At 41.7% G+C, this 24,724-nt stretch overlaps 1 protein-coding gene across 1 annotated transcript in view; it reads left to right on the forward strand.

The window, feature by feature from the left end:
- Positions 1 to 24,724, forward strand: part of xpr1a (xenotropic and polytropic retrovirus receptor 1a) — a 59,169-nt gene that overhangs the window by 18,787 nt on the left and 15,658 nt on the right. The window contains exon 4 of the mRNA XM_028404615.1: positions 22,934 to 23,035. Coding sequence (XP_028260416.1) covers positions 22,934 to 23,035 — 102 coding nt within the window. The remainder of the gene's footprint in view (positions 1 to 22,933; positions 23,036 to 24,724) is intronic.

Below are 24,724 nucleotides of genomic sequence, written 5' to 3' on the forward strand. Positions count from 1 at the left end.
GTAGATTAAAGTGTTCAAGGTCTGGTGTTCTGGTAGCTCAGGTATATATACAGTCCTTTGCCAGTGGGTTGTAACCTCTTAGATCTACAGATGGTACCTAGACGGGTGTATACTGAGCTGGTTGGCCATGATAATAGCTCTGCTTGACATCAGTCATGATTGGCTAAGGTGGGAATTGCTTGTGATTGGTTGATGGTGGTTAGATACAGGCTGCTGATGCTTGCCGCCTAGTTGCCTGGATACAGCCATCCCTCACTGTGTTAGTGGCCTTGGCAAAGTGACGGACAGCATAAATGCTCTGCAGAGGAATTTGTCAATCTGTTGATTCTGCTGAAGATTTCTTCATCAGTCTGTGTCATGGATCTGTATCGTTCTCTGTATCGCTGTGTGTCTTCATCTCTTTTTTTACTGTATTTAAGTCATCAGTCTGAATAAATTGACATTACAATATAGGGTCTCACACAAGAGTCATTGCTGGATTATGTCTCTGGAATTCATTACTTTAGACTAATAACTCATCACACTAATAATCTGAAACTTTGTCCTAAAAAGCTTTTTAACACACATTTTTTAAATGAATCTCTGTCCTTCCTAACAGTCCTGGAAACACATATTACACAGTTGTTGATGTACACTTGCCTCTTGCAGATATACTGAAGTTTACTAACTAAAATGTTCATCAGCTGCATTTCCAAATCCTAAAACGCCAGAGTGGTGTGGCTGCTTTGCGTAAACAGAGCAAAACCAATGGTTGGGCATTGCTCCCGCATGTTCCTGACACTATTTGTGTATTTTGGCTCATTTCTACAGTCACTATGTTTTGTTGAAAGCTATTAATCATCCACACTTGTGCATGTGCACAATAATACACAATAAGACATAATTTTCATAAATGGACACACAGTAGGAGAATGTTAGATAAAGACTAAAAAGCAGAATAAAGACAGAGGAAGACAGAGATTTATGGACCTGTTCTGCAGTCATTTATATGTGAACACAAAAGTAGATTAACTCATTAAACGTAATGTGCTCAGTGGTCAGTTGAGTGGCCAGCAGAGCATAAACAGACCCACAGATGGTTCTCCACAACTGGGCTGTAGTTAAGTAGATTTTATGATGTCCCTGAACCTGCTTTATCACCTGCTGCCACTCGGACGCTCACTGCAGCAGAATCAATGAGGCTTTGGGTGTTTTTCTTTCCTTCTGTACTTCTGCACTCACCTTCCTGCACTGCAGTGTACTCTTTACAGATGTAATGACTTCAAATCACCCATCAGTGTAAACCCCGTCACGGCCACAACAGCCACTCCCTCCCCTGATTGTCTCTCAAGGCCATGGACTTGTTCCCGTTGAACCCTCGCCTCAGTTGCCTTGACAACTGTTCTCTCACAGGGCGGGGTACCACACACCTTCTCGCTGATGATGTGATAAGTGGAACAATTATGTAAATTCTGTCCAACCAAAGTGTTTTTGCGTATAAAAAAATATATTTAACTGAAAAAGCTCTCAGCCTGATGCTGTCGACTCGATTATGTTCTCCTGTGTCGCTGTACTGCATACCTCCAATCCTCTCTCCTGTCAAACGATATGAAGATTAGTTATTTTTTTGACCAAAGACTAAGTGATTAAGATATCTTACAATAATACAATGAGTTAAGCAATGTATTTATATTTTGCATTCAAATTCACCCGGGGGGTGTAAAATGTTGTGTCTCCTCCCCTTTCCTAATCCTTGTTGAAGCAGCAAAGTCACTGAATGTAATTACCGTGTTCTTTGTTCTCTGCTGCTTTCATATCACTTGCTTACAACCAAATTTAAATGTTTCCACAATCCTGTTAGCGTTGCTTTAGTTATGGCTGCCTGTGAATTTTTATGGGAACTCTTGTTCTCACTTTCAATAACAAGCTGGTCCCTGTGAGGCAGACTCTCAGGGGCTGATGCAGCTACACCAGCAGTGTTGCAGCAGAGTTTAACTTTGGCACAAGCTCTGCTGCTTGAAAGTGTTTCCCTGGAGAGCTGGAGAGATGGTCATGTTGTCATTCTTCCGTTGTCTCTGTTACTTCAACACTTTCACAAGGATTTAAGAATATGGCCTGATGTGTACTTTACTTTGATTAAAACTAAAGCAATATAAAAAGACTTTGTAAAAAAGTCTTTGAAGAGAAGAGAGAAAAGTGTCAGAAATGCATCTATATGACATTGTTAATAAACAGGGGAGAAACAGAGTGGTCCTGTGTGCGAGTGTGGGTACAAGCAGAAGCAGCTGTTGCTCTGTAGATGAAATGGGCTGGGGAATGTACATTAGAGATGATTGTTCCCTGCAGGGAGTGATGGTGCGGCAAAGACCTCAAAGCTGATGCCACCTGCAGAGCTCTGTCGCTTTCAAAGACTGTCGGTGCGTTTTGTTTGAATCAGCAGCTGTCCAGCAATCTCATCTCAAGGTCATTTGGCAAATACAAATAAATTGTTAGAATCTTAGACTAACGTTATCTGTTTTGTTGTATTTGTTTGTTATTTTTCCTCATTTAAAAAACAAAATACTCCCAAAGAGCTGATTATTAATTAATTTTAAGCTGTCTTGTGATTGCCTTAGTTGACACTTGCGCAGCTCAAATCACTGATTAATGGTGTCGGGGTGAAAATCCCCTTGTTTCCTTCTGATCACCCCCTGAATTAGTTTGTAAGGAAGGAGCGGATAAATTCTGGTCTCAAAATTATAATTTATTAAACAATAAGGCAAATTCTGAGTTGCAGAGCTCTGGGTTGTTGCACACAAAGAACCAAACAAGAACAACACAAGAACAGGACAACCAACAAGAACAAACAACCACACAGCAACAACGAACAATGCAACAACAACTGGACATGGAATTCACACATTGATATACCCCATGGGCGTTCCTGCCTGCCGGCCCACAGGGGCATCTACCGCCCCCCTGCAGACCCTGGTTCATACAGCAACTAGACCATTAGTGTTTACTGCCAAATAAGGTAAAACTCCAATTCCTCAAATCTCATAGGTTGTGAGTCCAATCTGGGGGTGACCATAAAACTGGGTACTCAGGAGAAAAACACATTCCTTTAGAATCTGGCTTTTATCAGGTCAAAGGTGCTGCTGTCCTTAGTCTGAATTTATGACCATCTCGTACCAACCGGAGCTCTCTCCAGAGAACAGAAAAACAACTGATCTCATCTGCCACAGCCTGAACTGCAGAAAACAACGTTATATGACATACTATGAAATTACTTATTAATACATTCAGTATCCGCAAATTACTTTGATTTTCTATAAAGCTTCCTAACACATAAACACTTATGAAAATCACATTATTAAGCGATAAACACATATAAACATGAATACTTATATATCTGAACAAACTGCATGTTAACACCATGCAGAATAAATTCTTTCACCCAACAATTCCCTCTTTTGAGCTCTTATAAGAGCTCACAACAAATCTTCCTCGTCGTCACCTGGCACGGGCACCTCTGCTGCCAGCAGAGGCATCTGATATGAAGGAGAATGAAAACCTGAATCCTGCTTTTCAATTGCTGACACAATTAACCTGTAACCTAAACAGTGCACACAGGGAATATAACAACAACAACCACATGTAGTCAAAATACCCAAGAATGCTGCAAAAAAAGTGATTAGTGACATACCCTACTACCGCCTTCCAGGGTCCAAGCAGTCTAATCAGCCAGTCGTCCAGGGGGTTATCTATCCCTGAGTGCTCATGCAACGTACTGGAAAGAGTTCTCAAACCTTCTAAAGCTTTAGTGACCTTACCGTCGGGAGCAGTGTTATTGGGAATGAAAGTACAACACATTTCATCAAACATAGCACATACACCTCCTTTCTCTGCCAATAACATATCCAAAGTCATCCGGTCCTGTACTGAAATCAAATCCCCATGCATCGTCTGGATATAATGGGGCAGGTTCAGTGTACAGGTGGGGCCTCGCTGATGCACAGGCAACACAACCTGACATATTTTGCTCCCTCACCTGTTTTACCATCCATCTGAACCAAATATTATCATCCTCATAACCAGTAGATAACGCTAATACATCGAACGGGGTGAGCTTATGGACTACAATGTCGGGTTAGGAGTCCCAACATTGGCCAGGCACTCCGGAAGATTTAACATAAGGGTTGTGGTCCAGGCCAGTAATTGATAACATAATGGGATTCTGCGTGCAGCTCCAATCTCTTTGTATATGGAAATACCCACTGAACAAGATCCACCCGCCTGAGGTGGTTTTAGCTTTTTTAGGTGCCCAATTTGTGTGCTGCCACCCCAATCCACAAACATAGACGCCATACTGTCTCCACGACACATTATGTCCCCCGCAGTTGATTACTGCGCACAAATCAAAGATAAAAGAGAACTCTGAACCCTTATAGTAGTCTAACTCTATACCTCCCCCGTTTCTCACACATGCATCTCCTCCTGTCCCTTGTGCTCTCCTCACCCTGCGTGTGCTGGGCCCTGGATTTGACTTACCATTGGATCCTGGAAAACTGACAAAATAAGTACACACGAAATTATGTTACACAGAAAAAGTCAAAGATACACTAACTACAGACATGAAAACACAAGCTCCCAACACCCTCCAGTTACCCCACAGTCCCATCTTGTCAGCCGGAGTCTTCTTGACACAGGAACTAGAACCTCTGCTCCTGAAACTTTAGACCTTCCTCTCAACAGCTGACCTTACTGATGACTGTGGTTCGTTTCCTGGTGGGGTGATGCGCTTAACTTCGCCTATCACTCTTAGTCCCACGCTGATCCTGATGATTGCTCATGTATGTGTATTCACCGTCTCATCCTCTTCAACCAAGTAGGGTAGACTACCTACTGGTCACACTCTTGGTTTCAGGGGATTATTCTGCCCCTTTTATTTTATCCTCCTCCTGCTCCTTCTAATGTCGCTCAGCGTTCTCCCTGGTTCTGTAGCTGGGGTGCACTGGCTCCAGTGATACCAGGTGTCTCCTTTGCCTTTCAGCCGCACCGCGTGGGAGGTGCGCTCCACCACCTGGTAAGGACCTGTCCACCGTGGCTCCGACCACTTTCTCTTTATCACCTTCAGGAGGACCCACTCAGCTGTGTGTGGCTCCTTCTGGACTCTCCATCTCTCCTTTCTCCTTTAATACAAATACTAACACCAAAGCTTTAAATTCATTATATTATGGTTTATATTAATACCATACTGCATACTTCTTCAGTCTCAGCTGGCCAGCTGGTCCAGGAAACTGTCGACCTGTAAGAAGCTCATAGGGTGTACATTATATGGCGTGATTAACAGAACATCAATACAATAGATGAATGATAATACTTGAACCCATATAAATTTGGTCTGTGCACAGATTTTAGCCAATTTTTGTTTTAGGTTGTAGTTTCATCCTTTCCACTTTTCCCTGTAACTATGATTGATACACTGCACCATACCTATGTTTTAGGCCTAAAGTCTGCTCCACCTTTTCCAGGTCTAAACTCTTAAAATGAGATCCATTCTGGGAATCCATGCTGTGGAATGTAATAGTTAATCAAACAGTTTATCATCCGGTTTAAAACTCAAATACATTAATACTTGTCTCACCCTCTTTTTTCTGAAACAGAACACCATTCACAACTCCACCTGTTTCAGAAACATCAAGATAAAATGTAATCTAGGTGAGCCAGATCGGTATGGAAGTTGAGACAATGAAAGAGACAAGAGTACAGGAGGCACAAAACCTACATCAGTAAATGATGAAGACCAGATGTTATGTGGTAGTGTGGCTAACATCTCCTGAGCCTTATTATGCCTCTACTGTATGAATGGCAACCTAATAAGCTTTAAAGGATGAAGAATTCTAAACACCTATCCTCTGTGCCTATTTATTAGAAATAGCTTTACATTTCTTAACCATGGAGCTTAATTCTATAATATTATGTGTGGTACAATTACTAAGCAAACAAGTGGCACACTATTATGTGCCATTTTGAGCCATTTAAAACTGTTCTGGTGTTAACTATACGTCAGCAGCTACTCCCTCCTCAGTCACAAACAATTTATCTGCTGTGATGGACCAATGTAGTCCCTCTCATTAGGAGGTAGAACCTCTCCTGATAGAAGAGATCCTCACACCTGTCATAGAAGAGAATAACCTACAGGGATCAGTGGACAGCCTATAGGGTCAGAAAGACATTATCCAGGGTTTCCACAGCTGGAATAGACTGAGGAGACCGCCCCCTTAAGGAGACTCAGGTAAAAACGAGTCCAGCAGATATCTTCACAAGACATCTGTATCATAGTGGTTCTCATCAGCCACTGTCCAGCTACTCCAACACTCTGGGAGCATAAAAAGTCTGTCCAGTAAGAAAAGTCACCATTAATCCATCTGGGGAGCACATAATGGAGGTTCCAGTTTTGATCAACAAGTCTCTGCCCATCAAATTCACTGGTGATGAGCTGGAGCGAATGAAACAATGTCTGTGGTGCTGCTAACACAGTTTCACAAGTTCTGTGAATGGCAGATTTTAAGGTTTCCCAAAAGAAGCCAACCGACGAAATGATGTGAGATGCCGGTGTGATCTTTGACAGCCATTTCCCTGGGGAGGATACCAGGGAGCCCCTTGTGGTCACTGACGGGGCTGCTTGTAGTGACAGTCTCTTTCCCAGTGGCCAGGTTTTCCACAATAGAAGCAGTCACCTCCACTCAAACCGCTGTATCCACCCTTTCCATGCCCCCCTCCCCTACGGCCACCCTCTTTTCCCCTCCAGTTACCTCCTCTATGATATTGACCCCACCCACCTTGATAGTGGGGGTGGGTGACCCAAGATGGGGTTAAATACATATCAAGATTTCCCACAACTAGGGACTGTGGCTGAGGTGGGGGAGCAGGCTGAGGCTGAACCACCCTCTGTGATGCAGGGGTGTATTTCTTCATTTTCCTCTGATATGCTGCTTCCTTTCTAGCTTGAGCTAACTGCAGCTTTAATAATTGTGTCTGCAGCCTTTTCATTTCCATGGTCTCTGTGTCTGTGTGTAGATTCATATGGTGTACAACATGTCTCTCCCAAGCAATAGAGTCACTTCCTGGTAAATCAGGGTCATTTTTCTGGGCCTGCTGAAGCAACAGGGGAAGCCCCTCCACTGTTGCCTGTCTATACCAGTGCTGCTGGGCACCAAGTTGACTAGAGTTCACTCCTGTCTGTCTGTTACTCGCCCCCTCCCATCAGGGACAGTCATGATGGGGTACATCCCAGGAAGTGGGGTCTGAGGCGAAGCAGAAGCTACAGCAGAGGCTGGTGAATAGGCAGGCGGTATCTCCGCCCCCTGAGTTCCCTCGCTCTCTACTTCCTGTTTAATGTCAGTGGTACTACCAGACTCCTTACAATCATCATCTATGCAGCACAGATATGCCTGATATAGAATCTTACGTCTCTCATCAGCCTGCACTGCCTCCTTCAACTCAACTGTCTCTCAACACTAATAATCTAATAATCTCCTCCTCTCTCTCTATCTAGTTTAACTCTATTCTCCACTGTTGCAATCACACTTTTTAGTGGCTTTTATCATCTCCTTTCACTCCCTGCTCTGTCATTGCTGTACACACTGCTGCTTCCATCTCAGCTGCAGCCTTCCGTTGTCCCTCTGGTCCTGCCTGTCCGCAGCAATGGCTCAACATCTTACTCATCTGTTCATCAATTGTCTTCCACGTAGACATGATTACCACTCACCAAATCCTTCTTGCGTACCTGCTGTATGTTAAAATGTACCTTCTATATGTGCCTTATTCTATCCCTCACTGTGACTCTGGCAACAGAGTCACACACCTTCACTTAAACACACTTTCACACACACACACTTAGGCCTACACACACACACTCACTTCTCCGACGGCACGGAGTAAACACCTTTCCTCGACGGCGCGAGGTCAAAACAATTAAACACAATTTTCAATACATAAAACACAACTTAAACCATAGGCTATATATTTTCTTCTCTTTTCTCTTTTCTCGTGATCCTTTTTTTTGTCTTTATTATTTTGTGATCACTGTGACACTTTTCCTCTGTGTGACCCTTTTTTTTTATTTTTTAAGCTTTAGGCGGTCATCACTGTCGTTTCAGGGGTCATCAAATCCCACGGGCTTTCAACCGAGCTTTATCTATATTTGCGTCCAAATATAGCGGGGGATGCCACTCCCAATGACATAACGCTCATTCACGTTATTGTATTAACCCTTTTTTTATTCTTTTTATTTTTAATTGGTTAATATCTCTCTCAGTGTCACTTTTCCTTTTTCTCTTTTACTTCATCTCATTTTCTCTTTTACTTCATCTCATTTTCTTTTACTTCATCTTATTTTACTTCACTTATTAAGACTTACAATCTGCCTCTTACAATTTGAACTCTAAAACACCGTACCCATCCCAGTGACTACTTAATTTAGATTGTCCAATGTGCAGAATTTTGATTAAACAGGTATCTGCTTACCTTGTTATTATTGGCCAGCCAGTAGTCACTCCGTCAGGCAAGATGTCATTTGACCCACACTCCTTTCGTGTCCCTGTTCGGGCGCCAAATTGTCGGGGTGAAAATCCCCTTGTTTCCTTCTGATCACCCCCTGAATTAGTTTGTAAGGAAGGAGCGGATAAATTCTGGTCTCAAAATTATAATTTATTAAACAATAAGGCAAATTCTGAGTTGCAGAGCTCTGGGTTGTTGCACACAAAGAACCAAACAAGAACAACACAAGAACAGGACAACCAACAAGAACAAACAACCACACAGCAACAACGAACAATGCAACAACAACTGGACATGGAATTCACACATTGATATACCCCATGGGCGTTCCTGCCTGCCGGCCCACAGGGGCATCTACCGCCCCCCTGCAGACCCTGGTTCATACAGCAACTAGACCATTAGTGTTTACTGCCAAATAAGGTAAAACTCCAATTCCTCAAATCTCATAGGTTGTGAGTCCAATCTGGGGGTGACCATAAAACTGGGTACTCAGGAGAAAAACACATTCCTTTAGAATCTGGCTTTTATCAGGTCAAAGGTGCTGCTGTCCTTAGTCTGAATTTATGACCATCTCGTACCAACCGGAGCTCTCTCCAGAGAACAGAAAAACAACTGATCTCATCTGCCACAGCCTGAACTGCAGAAAACAACGTTATATGACATACTATGAAATTACTTATTAATACATTCAGTATCCGCAAATTACTTTGATTTTCTATAAAGCTTCCTAACACATAAACACTTATGAAAATCACATTATTAAGCGATAAACACATATAAACATGAATACTTATATATCTGAACAAACTGCATGTTAACACCATGCAGAATAAATTCTTTCACCCAACAATTGACAGTTGTTGGCTGGAATCATTTTGTGCATCTCTACCGGTGGATAAAGGATGAATCAGTGGGACTGTATTTGTTGTATATACAGTGTATGTGCTTGTCTGTATTGGTAGAAGCTCGGTTCAAAGGGCTCTTTTGAACTTTGGGGCATCGCCGGCCTTTCGTGTTCTGTCTGTCTGTCAGTTGCCCACACTCTTGACTACTACCCCCTCTGTCTCACCCAGCACCCTCCCATCCTCCAACCACAGCTACAGGCTCTTTCATGTACCCTCTGTTGGTTGAGGGATGAAGGACGCTTCTGTGTATATTTGTGTGTGTGAGGGGGGTTTTCACAGCAGGAGAAATGTGAATATTTGACCTTTCACCTTGGGTGTTGTTGTCATTCATTGTGCGTTGTCATTCATCACGTTCATCATCATCCTTCTGAACATGGGAGATGGTGCTGTTGATTGCAAATGGGAGATGCACACACACACACACACACACACACTCACACACATTAGATGTGTGTCTAAAGGGAGATCAATGTTGCCCCTGGTGTTCTTCTAAATGTCGTTAGAGTGACATTAGAATACTAATAACCACAAAATAATCCACTGAGGTCCCAATTGATAAAGGTCACTACAGACAACATGCATAAGCTCAGGATTTGTCTCACATGTACTGATGACTTTAAACAACTACTTTTTCAAATTTAGAAACAAAATATTTAGATATTATTTTTTATTTTTATTTGGTCATGTGTGTAATTTGACGCAGTATAGGCTCAAGGATGTTCTGGTTGAAGATTTTCCAAAAGAACATAATTGAATTCTTGGAGGTGTCATCCAGCTGTATCCATGGTAATACCAAGGCATTCAGCAATGTACACACACACACACAGCACCTCATTAGGAATTGCAGAGACGGGGCTAAACATACCTCCTTCATGAGCTGAACAGAGGAGTGAAATGCAGACAAGAGAGCGTCACTTCAAAAACAAAGCACTGTGATTACACATGAAAAGGATGCTTTTAGTGGTGAAAACGTGTGAAAGGAACCTTGTTTTCACAGCTGATAATGCATTCTTCTATTATAGAATACCAGAGGTCATTGAAGGGAGGAATGACCTTCACCTCCTCTTTAGGTTGGCTGATAAATTGTCTTAAATCTTCAGCTATGTTTCCCTGCATTGTATTGTCTTTCTCTCAGCAGATGCCTTGTTTGTCACTTGCTCTGTTTTCTGGCCTCTATCCATCTCCTGCTGGCCCTGAGGCCAGAGTCCACTCAGCTGTAATCACTCCTCTTTAGCCTGTCAGCCCACACAGGACCTTCGCACTGTCACGGCTGCTTGTGATACTGAGGAAGGCTGAAGCAGGTCGGGTCAGGCAGACTAAACAGTCAGCGGGGGGAAGCATTATGTAGGAAGCATCTAGTGAGGAGGCTAATATAATTCAGACTGAATCTGTGCTCAGATAAAGTTACAAGTGCACTGAAATCCACGTTTGTCTGAAAAACCGTACAGGCAAGGAGGTTAAAGTGGATAAGTGTTTTCTTCCTGTGTTTGCCATTCTGTGTGAACATTTGGGAGAATAATGATGGTGCATGTGCCTATGCCTGTGTTATTCTGTCTGCACAGGATGTGTTCGCATGTGCTTATGAGAATTATGCATCTATTATTGGAAGGGCCACTGCTGTTCAGAACACACTTCAAGAGCTGCAGGTTCAGTTGAGCATAAACATGTTGCACAGTCACACACACGTGATGATTGGTTAAAAGCAAATGAAGCGCTTACAGTGACCTTGTGAGTCCAGTGGTTTGTTTATATGTAAAACATTAACTGATACTTACCCTAAAGCAGGCTTAGTTTATAAACACGAATTTCAGGCTCACAATATTATTATTAAAATGCACTCCTTTAGGTTCCTTTGTATAAAACTGTGTAGTCCTGTTGCCGCATGGTTGGTACCTGTAGATCCCTGTGCTGCCACATCCGTCACAATCACGGTTGTTTGTGTTGAGCAGGGTTGTGGCATTTTAAGGCCCTTAAAGGACAGTTGAAAGCTGCTGTAATGAATAACCCATCAGCTAGCCCCTGGATCCACAAGGGCCTTGTCTGTCACATTCATCATCTGCTGTGGGGGACCCCCTCACAAAGCCAGGGGGGCTTATCCAAAGGATTGGGGTGTACTGTAGGTGTGAGTCCACAAAGGTTGGTTTGTATAAAGGTCTGAGGCCCTGCTCTCGGTGTTACTGGTGCTAATGAGCTGTGTTAATTGGAAGAGTTTGAACTACTGCTTGCTAAGAGCAACAACAGAAGAAGAATAAAGGGAGGAGGGAGATGTGGGAAGTGGGGGTGGGAAGATGCTGATGTGGGATTGAGAGGGAGAGGTTGTCCTGGTCCACAGGGGGTTTAGAGACACAAAGAGCTACAGCTCCCAGAGGACCTTTCTCCATCATCCCACTCTGCTTACATTACTGCCCTGATTAAACTCATGTGCTGCTAGTAATGCAGCTATAATATACGGTATCTCTCTCTCTTTCTCTCTCTCTCCTCACAGGTATTTGTAGATCCCTTAGAGCCCCTTAGAGCTATTACATGGTCTTCCATGGTAACAGAAAAAACAAAAAACATATGCGCATCCTTGCTAAACCCCATTTTTTGTTTTATATTTGTACATACAGTGTATTTAGCATGGTTTAACCTGATACAAGGAAAAAATAACCCTTTTCTTAATTGATTCATCATTTTATTGTTTTATTTTAGAATTTTAAAATAAATCTATAAATACATTCAGAGATTCTCATCTGGACAAGAGGAAGATGTGCTTTTTTTATGGTCTCCCAGCCTGGCCTTTAGTATAAAAGGGTTTTCATGTTACCGTACCTGGAGTGTTGACTTCATGTAAAGTGTCTGTGTCATCCTAAAGGTTAGAAGAGGAAGTGAATCATCTCCTCCTGTAAGAGCTATCAGTGTGTTCAAATCCATTATAAGAACCTATCAAATACTTTTAGAACAATTGTGAATTGTTCTTATTAGAAGCTATACAGTCTTTTCCCCTCTGCTGCGTTTTAGGGGCACACATTCATTTAATTTGTGTTCTGGGAAACTGGGGGTTTTTCAATCTCATTTCACAGTCAGTTGGTGTTTTCTGCTTTTGTTCCTCTGTTCAGTGAGATGTGCAGTCCGGACCTAATCAGAGATCACAGTATTGATTTCTAAGCACACAGAAAAAGGGCTGTTGCTTGCCATGCAATACAAAGGTACTGAGTAGGCCTAATCAACATGTATTGATTATTTTATGCTGACTGCTTACTTCCTGTGTGCAGTTTTCTCTTCAGCAGGCCTGCTATGAAATGTGTGTGTGTGTTTTTGTGGCTGCTGAGATGACACTCTGTGTGGGACATTTGCCTTAACACAGCAACAAATTGAAAATAAATGAGTGACAGTGAGGCTGCATTTGATCAAATAATCAACACAGACAGATTCAATCATGTTGATATCACATCAGACCTGAGTACACGCACACACCACACACAGGCCGATGAAAAAAGGAACACCTGCTCATTCGCATGCATGCACACAGTCACAGTGATGTGAAAGCAATTGGCTGCAACAGAGGAGAGGCCAACTCCCAGAGTTGGTTGCTAATGGCTACAGGATCCAGGGGAGCAGGGGAGAGATGTCGATAATGACAATGTCACTCCCAGCCAACCAGCTCTCAAAAATGGGACAGGACACACATACGTTACAAAATCATGCAAGTCTATTGGGGCATTTGTAGTGCACACAGGTATATATATATATACACACACACACACACACACACACACACAACTACACACGGAAATGGAAGGGCAATTTTCTTCCAACCTGACAACAGTGTGTTATTATAGCCATCAAAAAGCAACTGCTTCAGAGGGCCATTTTGGCTCCATGTCCAATGTTTTTTTTTCTTCTTATTTTACCCTGCTGCTACTCATCAGCATATGATTTCCCCAGACATCCATTTAAATTTCAAGGGCATTAAACATTGATTTTTCTAGCTTTCTATACAAATCACTGTTTTTGTCTATGAATTTTAATTATTGTTATGTAAAACTGTTTCTGAGTTATTAGCATTCAATTTTTTCACTTCAAATACACAATTCCCATTCTACAGCAAAAATATTTTTAGCTCAGTTTATTAGTCTGATTGACCAGGGAACTCCCTTGTCTTACGCCACCCTGCATATGTCTAATGTAACTCGGTGCCAACCAGGCTACAATGGAGCCAATCCAGATGATGTAAGGTTATGCAAAACCTGCAGGACAGCAGCTGTGTTGTGCTGCAGTTCACACAGACTTTAATATTGATTACCAAGTGTCACCATCTGAAACATGTGGAAACAGAGAAATGAAGAAACATATATGAAACTGTATTAGGCTGATAGTCTGTGTTTTTACTTGTAGAAATTACTGTTGTGTAACTCCAGTCTCTGTCTAATAGTACGACGCTGCTGCTGAAGTGTGGTCTTGGAGTTCTTGTTATTTTCCGTGTGAATGCAGTGAGTTTAGGATGCCACCCTTATTGCTTCCACTTGGCTGAATATGGATCTGCAGAACAAGCTCAGTGAAGAGGAAAGAATGAACAGTGAGGCAGAGAGCTAGGAGAGGGAGAAGCAGTGATGAGGAGACAGCTAAGGTGGCAAAAATGAAAAAAGCTGCTAACAGATTAGAGGCCCTGTGCTCCCTGTCTCTCCAGCAGAGCAGTTAAATGAGACATCAGCAGCACCGTCAAGCATTTCTGATGCTCTCTATTGTCCACAGACCACATGATGATTAATATCAGTCATGTTTGTGAGAGCCGAGCGTAAACCTTATTGTTATCTTAATGAGCCATGACCGTGTACACGAGCCCTGACTAATGGGGTTATTGCTGTCAGTTGATTTTGTACCGAATCCAGTCATTCATTTAGATGCTTTAAAGCTCCAGAGGAGAGGAGAGGAGAAGAGAAAAAGACAAAATGATCATTAATTTAATAGTCATTAAAACACAACCCGTTGTGCAGTAATGCAATAATAGGAAATATGTGCATACAGAAACAAATACCTTTATAGAGCCACACTAACAGACACGTTCCCTCAGGCTGTGGGCATGTGCTGACTTCACACTATGCTGATTATACTCACTGCCCTCCCATCACCCTCCCGCCTGTCTCCCCTTTTGTGCACTTCCCTATTTTTTATTTAGGTGTTGCTTCATATAACCTTCATTTTTCCCTCTTCAGGGAATCTGGAAGTAATTTGCCTAGAGCATCTGCTATGTTGTATCCTGATCTCTGAGCCACCATGTTATCCAGTAACACTCATACATCCAAGAATGTGTGCAATATATAGTTGAACAGCCACTTTCAAGTTTTGCTTTCTGTTCTGAGGCCTCCATCCATTCAATTGCTTTTCCCACTTTGTCATAAGAAGCTTTAATCTATCATTGGAGAAGTCTGTGGGAGCTGGAGCACCCAGAGTGAGCCTCTACACAGGCACTTAGAATTCGCTGTGGCTTAATAAATCTGTCAGTCACCTTTCAGTTAGTTGTCTCTTATACACTGTTGCCTATAAAGTGTCAGTCTTCTCAAAACTTTATTGATCTCTCTTTCAAATATTTCACAGTGAAGTGTGAAAGTTTAAATGGGAACAAAAAGAGGAATGTGTCTATAAACAAAATTATTTCAACTTAATGGGCAAAAGTTTCCATTTCTTCTGGACATCCGAGTGTACCTGTTGCCTGTCTCATGCAGCATCACATAGTGACTAATGTGCAAGATAAGCTTGCTGCAGGGACCTGACCTCCAGCCTAGCTATAAAAAAACCTACAGCCAGGCAGCTCTCATGTAGGTGGAAAACGGTGCCACATGTTGATAAGTTGGGAAGTTCCCTTTGAGATAAAAAGACACTAAATCCATAAGAAATAAACCATGGGACAGTAGAACTGTTTGAGAAGGCAGGACAAACACCATACTAGGCTAATGAGCACTGTGTTTTAGTGTTTTTATACATTACCATGCAAACACCAGCTGTTTTGTGGAGATGGCTATCAGAGTGTGCAACACCTCCACTAATCCATAAACCCATGGTGTAGGGCACTCAAGCCAGTTAGATACCAGTTCCCTAATGGTGGATAATGGAGGAGATCTCTGTAAACACATATGCACAGGGTACCAGAATGGCTGCTGGGACAGGTGTGATTAATTGTTGTGCATTATGCTGTTCTCTGTCTGTCTCTGGCTGCAGTATGTTGGTTTTGGTTTGGCTGTGTAACAGTGAATCAGCAGGTCTAATAAAGATGTGTTTGCAGCAGTGCTAAATGACAGCAGTATCTACAAAGTGTTTTGAATTAAAGCAGAAAGCACCTTAACCATTATTCTTAATAATAATACGTAACAGGAGATATCTTCCATCTCCAAAGACTTCCATGTAATCAGACCTGATCTTTTAAGATTAGATTTGCTTCAATTAATGTTGTATGAGGGATCTGTGCAATGCGTGAGTTTGCATACTGAGACACTGATACTCATCCACATCCTTTATTGGACTGCTCCCGGAATAAAGCCCACATTATCCAAGCTGAGGCAGACTGTGTATAGAAATGTAATATACACAATAACAATCACATTAAATAACTGGCATTGATGAGATTTAACATGCATTAGAACAAAGTTTGGTCAGACACTGTAAAGTTCAGACCACAGAATAAATGTATGTTTCATTTAATTTATGATATTTCCCTAGCAGACTGACTGACTGACACATTATTTTAATAGTGTGGATCTAAAGAGCTTAAGATGTTTGACAGAGTTTGAGAGACGTGATTGAAGCTGAAAGGTTCGGCTGAACATTTTTCCTGACGAGATGAATCAGACACCTTCATTCACGCTGTTATCAGTTTGCCTTTTTCCTCAGTCTGTATCCACCTGTAGAGAGATGCAGGGACTCGAGAGTCTCAGAGAAACTATCCTGATCTTCAAGGCCCTGTGTGGTGCTGGGAGGAGAGGATGAGGTCTGGGCCAAACTTTCCCTCACTCTGACTGTTAGAGATAAGACTTCACAGCAGCAGCTTAGTAAAATGAGAAGAGACAGAGAGAGGAGAAGAGAGGGAACCGATAAAGACTGAGGGAGAGACTAATTCAAAGGCAGAGACTTTTCTCTTTGAATGCCCCCTGAAGAATTAAAAGCAGCAGTAATTAGCTTTCCCATCAGCCCCCTGGTCAGTCATGATGCTTTATGTTGACTTCCTATTTGTTCAATTGGAAGATTCTCTGGCCCATTTCTCCTCTCCCATATAACTTCACTCATCTCCCTTATTTCCATTTAACCTCCTCTGTGCTTTCAGCCATGTCCATTTGTCCTTTTGATGAACTCCAAATCCAGTCATCACAATCCTCCTTGTTTCTTTGCCCCAAATGTTCTCCAGTTAGCTCTGTGCACGTCTGAACTAACAAGGGCCAAAAGTCCAGGAATTGTAAAAGTTCGACAAATGACAAGGGCAGATTTAAAACAGAGAAGTGCTCACACACATTCATTGTAGTGGCTCTGCTTCTTATTTTCAGGAAATATTATGGAGTAAACAATAAGCCTGTGTAACAACAAACATGACCCACTTCATGTTGGTCCTCAGAAATTTTGCTTGTTAGCAAAGTTCTGCTTTCTCTGTTGACTGTCTCTATTACAGACTCGCTCCTGTAGGTAATTGCTGCGTAGTGAAGTTTTCTGTATTTCATGCTTACTTAGTTAAACTCTCTTTGCAAAATAAAAGTTTGTGTTTCTTGATAAACTACTTTCACAGTATACTCATATATGACAGGTCATTTGTACTGAATGTATTTAATGTGTCACAGTAGAAAAAAAAGAACTTCTATTATTGTGCCCCAGAGAACCATGACAGTGTACGAGACCAGAACCCTGAAACCACAGCAGCCTCATAAATAAAATAGAATTTGGTCATTCTTAAAAGACCATACTTAGTCTATCCTGTCACCCATGAGACTGGTTTGTCCACCCTTGTTGTCTCTTTCTCTTTGTCTGCCCTCATTGTCATTCTTCCATATCCTTCTCTGGTGTGTTTATGAATTGTGTTTTTTCCCCTCGGTTCCTCATATCATCTCACACCCCATCTGGCCTATTGCTTCTACTCTTTCCCTCTCATCAACTATTCACTTGGCTGCTGGTAATTTCCCCCATCATGTGTGTCTGACGCTCTTTCTCAATCTCCGTGCCTTACACACACACATACACACACACACACAAAACAAAGATATTAACACTTCTCAAAATGTGTTGAATGTGTGATCTCTCCATCATATCATACTCTGTATGGGTGTAGTTTGTATTTCGGAGCTGCTTAGCTTGCAGTCTGGCAGTATAAATAGTACACAATGGATTGGGGAGCTACAGTAGTTCCTCATCCTGCCTCCGGTCCTCCCAGGCTGGTAGTCTAGCCCAGTGAGTGTGCATTCTTAATGCTCCCCTGGCCTCGATGAGAGAGATGATTGGTAGAATTAATTGTGGCTAGAGGGCTGAATGGGAATAAGTGTGAAAAAAAAAGGCGAGATAGGGGACTGGAGGGGAGGAGGGGGTGGAGGTGGGTGTCTGGCTGGTTTTAGTATTGTCTTCTTCTTCTTCCTTAAAGCCCAGCACCATAGTGGATGTTGAAGGTGTTTTTTATGCACTCGCCCTTTTTGTCTCTCTAGATTAATATTAGCCCACAGTTCAGTCCATTCCATTCCCTGTTATAGCTCAGTTTGTCTTTCTATTGTGATTTACACCTGTGTGGTTGCAGGAAAGAGATAAGCACAGCTAGTGCAGAATTTAATGGTTTTCTTAGCTCCCCTGACAACAATGTTATCAGAATATAGTTTATATGGCACAGCTAGGTGTCATTAAATGGGATAAATGGAGCTTAAAAAGAGAGGCATTCAATTTGGTGGAGCATCTTGTTTCTTGTTTTAGGGGATGAAATAGATGATCTGTCCTCTCCTCTCCCTCTATGTCTCCAGGCTCCACTGATGATATCTGAGATCCTAACACAGAGAAAACTATTATTTTCCTTCTCCTCAGTGCATTTTTATCTTCCTTGTCATGACACTAGGCGATTTCAGGATGTCGTGTGATCAAGTGAAGGAAAATAAAAGAAAATGTAACCAGAAATATCTGTCAAGGTATGCAGGAGCGACATCTATGAGTTTGTGGTTGTTGTTGTCTGAATGCCTCCCATGGTTGACAAGTTAGAGGGTCTCCATGAAGGATTTATATGCTGGTTTTATGGGTCGTGTCATAGAACGCCTGTATGGGAATATAAGAAGTTGGGGGTAGGGAGTGTATACGTGCATGTGTGTATGTGTTTCTGTGTGTGTGAAGTGTTTCAGGGGTGAGGGTAGTAGGGTTCTGGGGAAGCTGTCTCATCATTTATTTATACAATCTACAGAAGACGGGGTTAGCAGAGGGGGGGCTGTCTTCTTCAAGCTGACTTGGGAATACTGCAGGTCAAGAGTTGTTTTTCTAGCTACAAGCACAATTCTTTGTCTGCAGAAGCCAATGAATGAACACGCTGGACTGGATCCATGTTCTTACAGCATGTTGTACCCAAGTATGCTTCATTATTTTTGAACACAGCAGCACCCCTTGGTCTGCCTCATACAGCTCTTCCTGGATTTAATTTGGCTGTTGGTTCTGATGCTGAATTTAATTACTGAGACAATTAAGTCAGCTGACAAAAAATATGTGTGCTCTGCTTGATTTTAAATTGAGTGTGTGCATGTAGTTATTTTTTTCCATACAGAAAGAAAATATCAAAACATCCTGTAGGCTAAAAATGGTTTGGATTTTAATCTTTGAATTAGATGGCCTTAAAAATACACAAGGACAAAAAAAAACTTTTTAAAGCTCAATCCTCAATTTACAGATGTAGATGTGTTTTACCATTCTGTAATAAAAGGCAAGCTTCATAATGCTTGTGAGAGTCACTTCCTGGCTGATTTACTATTTAAATGCTGTTCAATTTAAATATTGTATTTATCCATTGTGCTGGTTGGCTATATAAACATCTTGGTTAATGACTATATGTCCTCAAGAGCATACTGTAGTGGTCACACACACACACACACAGTAAACGTTATGGGAAGCTGCAGAGGTGTATTTGCATTAGGTCCTATAAATGTGTGATGATGCAGTCTGTAGGTCAAAGGGTTAAATGCAAAGAAGTCAACAGAACATGAATGAGAGAGAAGCACAGGTAGGACTGACAACACCACAACCACAACCCAATAGATCCGGTTCTTGCATATTTTTCTTCAGGAACAGTGACAGCACAACAGCTCCATCTGCAAAGCTATGCACTGGAACCTCAGTGACTATTATTACAGGCAGTCCCATTATTCCCTACAGCAGCGCTCAATTGCTCTTTTACACACGCACACAAACACACACACACACACACACACACTCATCATAAAGCAAATGCCAGGGTATCAAGGATTGCAGGGGACCTTTTACCCCTGGCTCGAGGGCAGGGTGGTGTGAGCCTCTGTGTGTCAGCAGGTCAGTAAAGACAGTAGAGGAGAATTTAAAGTTGGTATTCATCAGTGAAACAGAGACAACTGTTTTAGGATAGATCAAGTTAACAAAATAACTGAATTTTATTTGCATGTGTGTTATTAACCATTTCATATCCTGTCAGTCTCAAGTCCAGACTTGTATCTTCAGACCAGTGTGGTGAAAGCCATCTCTGTTATCATCCCTCCAGACTGGAGATAATTAGAAGCCATACTGTGCCACTGACAGAGACACTGTCAGATTAACATGAGCACTGACAGCACTGACTACACCACAGATACTGCAGAGCTTACCATGTTTGTATAATTAAATTAAATTTCATTGTCTTTGCATTGCTGATGTTGAGATGGTGGGGACAGTGTGTAAGTGTGAGGTGCACACACTAACTGGTGGAAGGTAAAGTGTGGGGCTGAGAGGAGGCAGAATCACTTCAGCTGTGAGGATGAATTCAAAGATGAACTCTGGCTGAGATTGTTGCCTTTGTTTTTACACATCACACGCATATATGTGTGAACATAAGGAGATATGTGTGTGTGTGTTTTATGTTAGTCGACACACACCTACACTGATGTTCTGCACGAGGTCAGCAGGAAACAAAGAAACAGAGGCGCAGGGTCATTCCATAACTCCTCTCCTACTGCAAAACGACACAGCTACACTTTCATCCACCAACACTCACTCTGTTAGTGCGAATCCAGGAAGGAGAGCATTTCACTAAATATTCATCCCTCCAAAACATCCAGTGAATGCATGCCAATCTATGTTAATTAGAGAACTGGGCTCCAATGCCACCTGTCTTTTCAAAACTACATATTTCTGTCCCTCGTGTAGTGACATAAGGTGATTGAGATTCAATTCAAGAGCAGCTCCAGGTATTACACAGAAAAGAAAAAGACATCCCTTGTCCAAACGGATGGTTTACATCAGAAGCACATGTGAAAACGTGTGTGATCTCTCTTCCTCTGCGTCTCTGCCCTTAAGTGTTTTTTTATACAAAGTGTTCATTAGCAGCGTGACCTTTTACTTTGAATTACATTACGGCACCGTTTGCTGCATGCCTGCAGGTCTGACTGAGGGAGCCTATCGGACCATTAGTCATTGTGTCATTCCACACTGGCCTGCCAGGTACTCAGTCATTCAGCAAACTTGTTAATGTCACTTTAATCAGTCAGCAATTCAAGTATGCATCTCCTCCATCCTGTCATCCATCCATCCTTTGATCTGCAGCAGGTGCTGAGGTGGCTGAGCTCTGCAGGGTTTAGAAGCTGTAAAAGTTGTGACTTGAACATGTTTCTCCTCCTCTTTTAGGAGATTAAATAACTCCTCAAACTTGTGTTTTTTCATCTCTATTTTTTTTCTTAGCTTTTCTAATCATCTCCAAACCTCTAAACCATGCAAGTCACTTATTTAAACAGGCACTGCTTTATATTTACCATATACATATTTTATTACCACACTTAAACTCTCCATCTGTACCACCATCTGCTGCCACAGCAGCTCTGTTTTCTTGGTCTCTCTTTTTAATGTCAAATCTACATTACGTATTCATTCATTAGAGCTGTGTGGGATCCCATTTTTGACAGTTGTTGTTACTGTACTGATCTGACAGAGTTTCATCCCAGCATTATCCATTCTTTTACTTTATATATTGTCCTTTTAGAATATACACAGTGTTTTCACCTGTCAGCACACTTTAATTAACTTTTGTTCTATTTTCCTCTTACATGTTTTTCAATCCTTTTTTCTAAAGCACCTTTTCATCACAGCCTTATACACACTGCTACAAATGCAAGTGTGTGTGTGTGTGCAGGGATATTGACAGGCTGCTGCCTGGGGCATCTCTTTCTTATTACTGTGTCGACTAGAAAGCCTCTCCATACACCAGTTGTAGTCTAGGCTTACTTCATATAATAGCTAATGTTTACCGAGTGGTGTCAGCATTGGATCTGACAGTATAGCTGCTTTAAAGCCCCCATAACTCTTCATTCTGCTACTTCCTTTGACATTTAGGTCCTTGTAAGAGATCTTAGTGAGGAGCATGTCAGACATTTGTGGAGAAAACATGAAAAATACGATACTGCAGATTATTTTCTAAATGTACTTGAGCTATTATTAGACCTTTTGATTATTATCACTCTGATATGCTGCCGCTTTGTCATCAATAATGTCATTTTATTAAAGAATGACCGAAGTTGTTTTAGTATAAGTGCAGTCTATGAGTGAGCAGGAAGACGATTAGTCTGCATTCATACAGTAGCTGTTCACCGGCTGCATTTTAAGCTCTGTCAGGTGTTGGGTAGCCTGCTGTGAATGAGGCAGAGGATTATTCGAGACAGAGCATCAATGCTGATTGAATTGGCTCGTCCTGAAAAAGACATGCAGGGATTTGTCAGACAGACAAGAGACAGGAGGAAGCTGTTGATCTAATAGTAACTCTGAATGGATGTCTGTTTGCCTCAGTGCTGATGAACCTTAAAGGAATACACTGAGTTTTGGGAAGTTTGGTGATAAATCAATCAATAAAACAAGCAACGAGTCATTCACATAGTTGACTTTTGCTAACAGTGGCAGTAAACACCATATAGTTTAATGTATTTATACAGTACTGACTTGGTTTTATTTCATGAGTATACAGTATATGGTGGTAGGCCATGCTCAGACAATGCTCAGATTGCACATCTAGTCCAGGAAGTAGCCAGACTTTAATAAATGCTAATAGCATAGTAAGATGGTGGTGTTATTTATGTGATAACAACTTTCCTAATAATTAGGGGGGGGGTTACAATATATTGATTGTATATATTGATCTGTTCCTTGATATATATGTATCACCTGATTCTTTCTATTAAACCTTATATGCTCAAATACTGTTTGGGCATTGTCTATGAGCTTACTCTTCTGTTACACCACCCATGAAATCTTTATATCTTTCTCATTTTAATAAATGTATAATCTAATGATACTGATACCCTTCTTCTATGTTTTTCCAGTCACAGATGAGGACACGGTGAAGAGATACTACGCTAAGTTTGAGGAGAGGTTTTTCCAGACCTGTGAAAAGGAGCTCCTGAAAATCAACACATTCTACTCAGGTATTTAATCAAACTCAATTAAGTGAGGCAGGTTTGGATCAAATAACTGAATCAGCTCTAGTGTGATCACTAAGGCTGGCAATCCAACCAGAGGAACTATTATATTGACTGTGTTGATCAATCATCTGTGACAATAACACCATAATCTGATTTAAAAAATGCTTCTTGCAGCAGAAACCAGTGCCTCGCTGTGTGTGTGTGTAAAAGGTTTCCCTTGATACACACATTGTACACACGAGCTATAACTTTTTATATGTTAGAAGTGTTTAGAAGTGTTTGTTTACTCCGTTCTGGGTTCAGGCTCAAGTTATGAGGTAAAAATATTCCAGTGCATCTAATCTTAGTAATTTGATTGAAGTAGCCAGTGGTAGCCACGTTTAGTGGAGCGGGCCTACGAGAGTGTATTTCAGGGAGTGAGGGAGAATGTGTTTGCTGGGTAACCTGAGACGGCAGCCATAATATATTCTGGTATTCTGGTACCAGAAGGTTGCCTTGTAGTCTTGAACTTCAGCTCGGGTTGGGCGAGGGGTGACAGCAGGAAGTGTGTGAAGACAAGACAGTGTCACCTCTAGAGGTCGTTTGTGGAACAGCAGACGTGCTGGGTCAACAGAGGGCCAAGGTTGACTGGAAAGACTGTTCCTGTGGATAATGATGGGACATTACAAGCTGATTGATGGCAAGAGAAGCAAACTAACTGGGTATAAATCAGTGTGCATACTGTTAGCTGCAGGCTGATTTACTGAGGTACTGAAGCAACGTTGAACTCACTGCATTTTTTACTAACAGCCACATATTGTATTTCTGTATCTGGCATGTCTTGTTAAAGAGACTTTCATTATACTGCAGATAATGACGGCAGACTTCTTTGGTCTCTTAAAGAACAGTATGTGCAGATTAAAGTCTTTGCTCTTTTAAGTTAAAATCGAAATCGTCCTAACCTATTTCCTGCTGTTGGCTGTTTCTTTAAAGGATAAATGAAAAAAAAAGAAAATGCACTGCAGTTATTGAAATGTCCATACTAATTGTCTCAGTATGACATGTGACATGTTAAGTCTGTTGACAGCAGAGTCACATCACATCAGTATTACAGCCAGTGAGTCACCGTCTCCTCAGCAGACCAGAGGTGTGAGGATGTTTACATGTTGTGTATGAAAACATCTTCATGCTGCTCTCAGGCGTCTTCTTCATCCTCTGCACACAGGAGGCTGAAGCAAGAAAATTGGAGTTTGTGTCCAACAGGCAGCTTTATCTGATGTCAATTATGGAGTGTTTGTGTGTGGTGGTTTAAAAAAGCTGGCTAGAGCAGTGAAAGCATGGAGATAAATGTGTGCTGACTTTACGTAAGACACTTGCCTCCACACCACTTTCTCCGCCTGTATCTCCCTCTGAAAGGGGTCTTTGACCTCCCAAAGCCACTCTGCTGCAATGCGCTACATTACAGCCTGTTGGACAGCACTCTCATCATCAAACCGAAAAGAAATTTGCCAAGTTTTCAGTCTGCTTTTTCAGTGTGAAACCCTTTCATCCTGTCAGTTTCTGAAATCTGAGGAAGAACAAAAGGCCTTTTAGAAAACTCAGTGAAAATCTAAACCACCAACACCTGTCTGTTTAAGGTTCATTAGCTCCACACAGATGAACTGTTCAGCCATGTGCTCAGTTGAGCCTCTGCTATCTAGACCTTAGATTTAA

Source organism: Parambassis ranga, chromosome 4 (genome assembly GCF_900634625.1).
Source record: "Parambassis ranga chromosome 4, fParRan2.1, whole genome shotgun sequence".
NCBI lineage: Eukaryota > Metazoa > Chordata > Actinopteri > Ambassidae > Parambassis > Parambassis ranga.